At 30.0% G+C, this 6,414-nt stretch overlaps 1 protein-coding gene across 1 annotated transcript; it reads left to right on the forward strand.

Annotated features, from left to right (window-relative positions):
* The first annotated feature begins 1,185 nt into the window (after window positions 1-1,185).
* LOC106469642 (COMM domain-containing protein 3-like) lies at window positions 1,186-3,710 on the forward strand. The gene has a single exon (XM_022398986.1). The coding sequence runs from the start codon at window positions 1,243-1,245 to the stop codon at window positions 1,831-1,833; it is 591 nt and encodes a 196-aa protein (XP_022254694.1). The 5' UTR covers window positions 1,186-1,242; the 3' UTR covers window positions 1,834-3,710.
* Window positions 3,711-6,414: the final 2,704 nt, after the last annotated feature.

The raw sequence follows: 6,414 nt of genomic DNA on the forward strand, positions 1-6,414 counted from the left end.
GTTTTGCGATCTGTATCTAAATTGGACAGACCAAGTAAAAGTAAAAAAGTGGACAATGACATTTCCCCAAGAAATAAAAAATAATTATTGAACACACAAAAGCACTCCATTAATGGTTCAGTAGCTGATGTAAGCAGTCTACTGGACGATGGACAGTCGCTACACTGACAAGAATCAACCCTTTCAAAAATAATACTCAAACCCAGACGCAGCTAATTATCCCAGAGGATATTATCGCTGTGTCAATTAGTAATGAGAATCATTAAAAAGGGACAACAGAGTCTTCGACACTTGTAGCTTTCTACATGATTAGTCTGTGGAGTTAGAACGCTAGAAACCGAGTTTCGATACCCTAATGGGCAGAGCACAAATAGTTCATCGTGTAGCTTTGCGCTGAACTTCAAACAAACAAGATCAATGCATTTCAAAGCTAGTTAACTACAGTCTATACGTGGTTATATGTACTAATGCGCTTATGTGCCAAAATATCCGTAAATCACTTTTGCGTAACAATTTCTTTTTTATCAAGGGAAGAGGCTTTCAATGCATCTGAAATTATAAGATATCATATACACATGAAGGTATAATAATTGAGTAAATTAATGACAAACTAGTGACACTACGCTATATATATATATTATATATATTTTCGAAAATGTTGACGAATGAAAATAAACAATTTATAAACGGACTTTCGTTAAAGTCATAAATTGTTGTTGTTTTGGTTTAAACAAAAATGCATAGTTTGTTTCAATCTGTTTTATTTGTGTTTAAGTGTAAAACTATACAATGGGCTATCTGCGCTATGCCCATCACGAGTATGCTGAATCTCTAGTGAGCATATTTTTGTAAAACTACCACCTGTGGTGTCAGGAGAATCGCAATCATCCTATACCACTACAAGTTTATTATCGCTGTTCTCAGTCAGAAATAGTTTTCAGACCATAATATATTAAAACAAAATAATATTAATTTGTTTTTAAAAGTACATACTTTTTTATCAAAACCTATAACACAGATTTAAACCTCTACTTATTCAGACTAGTCTTTTCATAGTATTAAATAATATCACAAAACAATCAATTAAATAAAGAAAACTTTCTTTTGTAAATCGAATTTGCCAAAATTTAAAAGTTTGTGCCATTCTTGAGTGTATAAAAACATACTAGGTGGCGTTTTCAGAGAGAGGTGTGAAGTTATATTTTGAGAAGTGAGTACGTTGATTATTAGTTGCTTTTGAAAATGCAAGTATCGAAAGAAGTATTAGAAGGCATTTCTTTACTTGGAGATGTAACTGTGTTTCAAGATGACGTATTTAAGCAGCTATTGGATTTAGTTTTTGAGGAGGTATTTACGCCACTTGCATGCTCAAAACTGCTCAGTGTACCTGTAGTTAGTCCAATGGTTTTGAAAAAGGCTCACGCTGCAGTTGTAACATTTGCTTTTGATGCAGCAAAATGGAACGCGGATAACTTAAGTATAACTTCAATTCTTGAAGACTGTAAACTTGATTCAGACAGAATATCTAATTTTCTTACTTTATATGATAAAAATAAAACTAAAATGCAGTCGCATCTCAGCAATGTAGGAAGTTATCGTCCTCATATAGTGGATGTGGATTGGACAGAACATTACGTAATTAAAAGCAGTAATTTGGAAAGAATAAGTCTTCCTAGTTACATTATTTCTTTAAAAACTGAATCATTAGGCCAAGATGGGTCTTCTAATTCCGATAGCACGCAATTCGTATGTACATTGGAACAACTTCAAGACTTGGTTGGACAGCTAAAAGATGCTGTGAAGTCTTTAGAGAGAATAAGCCAAGGACAATAAAACTGACAAAGAAATGTTTGTCATTACTTTGTACCTCATCATAAAAACAAAGATTACTGTATTTTAGAAAGTAACTAATGACATGTAACTATGATTAGGAACCAGTCATGAATTTTTGAACAAGGTTATGAAATGCAAGCAAATGAAGTTGCATGCCAGTGTGACAAACTTAACACCAGTAATATAAGTAATAGTAACAGGTTAGCTACATATGTCATAGTTAAGTTTTTTATTCTAAACCAAGAGGAAAAGTATTTCTTTGTGTTGCAGATTTGTTTCCATTGGTACAGTTATAAGATTTTGGAAAGTATGTTATACCATTTTTTAACCAATCGCAGGCTATATTTTGCAGTATCCTAAACAATTTTATGATAACTTGTCATGTTACATTGATAATTAATTTGCAGATTTTTATGCACACGTTTCTGTGACAAAAATATTGTAATGCAAATTATTTTTTTATTTCTGATATCACTTTTCAGTATGATGTTTAATTTTCTATTATAAATGTAGTATACTAATCAGTAATAATGAATAGATAAATTTGTTTCCTGGAAAATTTTTCTTTAGGAAGGGATAGGTAAGTTATTTGTATTTACCATATAATCACCATAATGAAATTCAGTTCAAAATAGTATATGCCAAACTTAAGTACAGGAATAAATCTGTAAGTAGTAACTAGAAACCAAAATTTTCTCCTATTCATCTTTTTAAAACTCTTTAATATACTTGCTTATTTCTTTAGCTTTCATTATTTTATAAATCTATTCTTGTCCATCCATATTTCTTTTTAGTCTATTCAAAGGTTTGTTTATTGTATGCCTATCTTCACATCTCCAGATGTATTCTGTAAGCTCTTCTTCGTTCCTGCATCTTCTACATTTTTGTTCTTCCAGCACACTTATTAGTAAATTTTTTGTATTATAGATTTTCTGATTTTTATTAAATGCTATTGAAAGATGCTGTGAAAGGTAGTAAGAAAAGTTTTTTTTATATAATTTAAAGATCCCTTGTGCACGTGTCCTTTGAAAATAGATGATGTTACAGATTTTATTTTAATATGAGAGAGAGAATTACTATTTCCTTTCTTATTGCATTAGACATATCTAGTTGTTTATAATCAACATGTTTTTGTAGATTTATGTTGTGAAATGAATATGTGTAATTTTGTAGTACCACCATAAGCAGAGAACTTTAACAAACTATTGCTTGGATTGGTTTTTAGCAGTGTTTGGTAGATTTGCTATTTCTCCTCTGATTAGTCTTGAATATATATATATAAATAGCTCGATAGATAGATACATTGGTAAGTGTATAGTAACTGAGCAATTTATATTTTGCTCTAAAATTATCTAGCTCAAAGGTAAGGATAATATATGATGCACAAAAATGTGTGAAAAAGATAAATGTAAATGGTTTATTAGACTACACTGTTTTATTGAGTGTTATATAAGTAAAACCTATTAACCACTTGGTGGTTTAGTACCACATTTCCTAGGCTCGTCTTTCTTTCTAAGAAGTTAATAGAGACATTCAGAATATCTTAAGAAATATTTGATAACTAGAGCTACACAGGTCATTGCCAGAGGGGTAAGACAAATTTTGTACTTGATAGAAATAGTAACAGTTGAATTGTTTAGTTAATATATTTTGTTTTTCCTTTGTATTTAAGTACAAAGCTACATAATGGGCTGTCTGTGCTGTGCCCACCAAGGGTGTCGAAATCCAGTTTTTAGTGTTATAAGTCTGCAGTCTTACTGGTGAGCTGCAGGGGAGTTAGTTAATATGTAAATTAGTCTTGATTTGTCCAGTGATTTCTGTCTTGTGATTTATTTGACCTCATGATTTGAAGTATATAAATATTTGATTCAAGACTATTAGTGTGTATTACCTTGCTTCATATAAATAAAAACACTTGGTGTAGGCAGACACAGTAAAGACATATTTTAGTAATAATTAACTGTCATAGTTGTATGATATGCTGCCTTAGAATTGTTAATGAATAGCACTAATCTACTAAATAAATGAAGATTGTAGCAAGTCTCTAGGAGGGGTTAAGGTAATGCATTATTATGATTTTATGAATTCAGCAATCACTTTTTACCCCATTTATTTCACTTACTGATATATCCATAAGGTAATTTAATGAGAATGGATTAGAAAATCAATTAGTTCATTACATTTGTTTGAGCATGAACATATACACACCAACAATCTCTTAATTGTTTTCATTGTCATATATTTCAGTCCAAAAAAATTATTGGTTTTCATCATGCAGAAATACTGCATTAACTTTATGAGGGAAATTAGTTGAAAAGTATGCTTTATATGTAAAAAAAAGAATAATAATATGCATATTAGTGTTCATTTAAAAAAAAAATAATATTATAAAATGTCTGTAATGTAAGAACCATTATTTTAATTCAGTGGTTTTATGGCATTCTAAAAAAACTTTCTGTATTAGAATAAATAATTTTTATTTACAGATGATGAAATTTTAACATAAAAAAATATAGCTTTATTAGCATTTTGTTTTGTGCTGTTTGAAAAGAAGCTTAATTCTAATACTGATATTTATCACATATAATATACATCAAATTATTTAAATGATGCATATCAACAAGTCTATCAAATTTTTTTTATGCTCCTCAGTTAATATATGTAGAAAATGTAACAATTAAATATTTTAACCATGATTATATGGATTACTCATTTTATGTATTTATAATGTGTCTTTTACTAGTTGTGGGCTTGGTTTAAAATCACATTAAAAAGAAATTAGTATAAAAATTTGAGGTTTAGTTTTATAACACAAGTTGAAACAATTTATGAAAATGTAGCACTGATGCAAAGTAGTTAAAACTTTTTTTAATAGATGAATATGTGATACAAGTCCATTATTTCTGTACTGCTAAAACATATTGATATTAGCCTAATAGAGTGAAAAGGGACCTCTATTAATTAATAATTGCAGTGTATGGATCCTAAATATTTAATTTAGAACCAATAAAACTGGGCTTGATTAATTTTAATGAAGGACATTACAGAGAGCTAAATAAAGGACATAAGGAATAGATGGAGTTTCAGAATATAATGTAATTTAATCACAATGTAAATACCAAGTTGTCATAAAACATTTGATATATTGAAAACTTCAAATATATATCAATGAACAACTACCTCCAATATTTATTTTGATGTCCGAATTTTGCTAAACTATATTTCACAATCATTAGCATTGATTATTTTTAATATTTTATTTATAATTACAACGTGTTTCAGATAACTCGATTAGCCAAAATGTCAAACAACTAACAAAGTTTGCATCATGTTCATGGGAAAAACCAATCTAGGATTACAATAAACGCCGTACTTCCCATGCTGAAGGAAACACCGTACCTAGAAAATACATGTATGTGTGTAATCTTATAATTATGCTCTATATTGAAGAGTTCAGTAATAGTGTACGTGAGGTTCATGTATTTACTGATTCTGCCAAGTTGCGCTTACGTACGTTAGATAAATACTCAAAGAAAGTGTATTTTAGCCCCAAACTACGCAATAGATTATCTGTGCTGTGTCCGCCGCAGGGATTGAACCTCAATATATTGCGTAATAAGTTTATAAACTTACCACAGAAGGACGAATGATGGCACTTCGGGTGTGAAGTATACCACTTACAAATGAAGTTCAAAAATGCAATTCTGATCACATTTGGTACGAATGGAGGCTTATTTTTAATTTTCATTCCAAACATTCTTCAATAGTATAATATATATATATATATATATTGCGTGAATTAAAAGCAGTTTTTTCGCCAAATATTATTTACAAATTATATACAGGTTTCTAAATCATTGTAATCTTGGTCTATGAATAGGGAACAAAAATTCACAAATTTTACTTCTTAATCTTAAAGATGCGTAACCTCTCGTGTGTCTGTTTCACACATCCCCCCCCCTTTTTATCATGTAATAACTTGGAGAATAAGAAGAGTACTGACTGTATTTCATATGTCATGAAAATATCTAAATATAGAGCTGAGTAAAAGATCACAATTGTTAATTGTTTTACGGGTATCAACTGTCTGTTCTTCTTTTTTACAACAAATCTATATTAAGGAAATAGAATATATTAGCCAAGAAATATTTAACACCACTAGCTAGTATGATACCTAAACAACATTATCATGTATCTGCCAGCCAAAGACAGGTATTTTTAGATCAGCATGAATAGATAACGTTATAAGTATTTCTAACAGTTGCTGGATACAAATGAAATTATTGTCACCGTTAAAAGAGCCAGTTTTCCATATGCTTTTACTTGCTTGAACTGATTTCTGGAACGAAGTAATATTCGTTCTAAGAAGTAGTAAAGAGGCTTTTAGAAGTAGATATATCTTTTATGGAGTTGGTAATCTAAGTACTTTGGGATATCGCACTAGGACTTTGATCTGATTTAAAACTTGGGTATCAATATGATTCTGGATTTTTTAAACTCCAGATCTCTTCTTTTTTTCTTTTTAACCTACCGTCATCTCGTGTAGACGTTAAGATACCTTCTTTCATGTCCTAGCGACCA

The sequence above is a fragment of the Limulus polyphemus genome, unplaced genomic scaffold (assembly GCF_000517525.1).
Source record: "Limulus polyphemus unplaced genomic scaffold, Limulus_polyphemus-2.1.2 Scaffold98, whole genome shotgun sequence".
NCBI classification, from domain to species: Eukaryota; Metazoa; Arthropoda; class Merostomata; order Xiphosura; family Limulidae; genus Limulus; species Limulus polyphemus.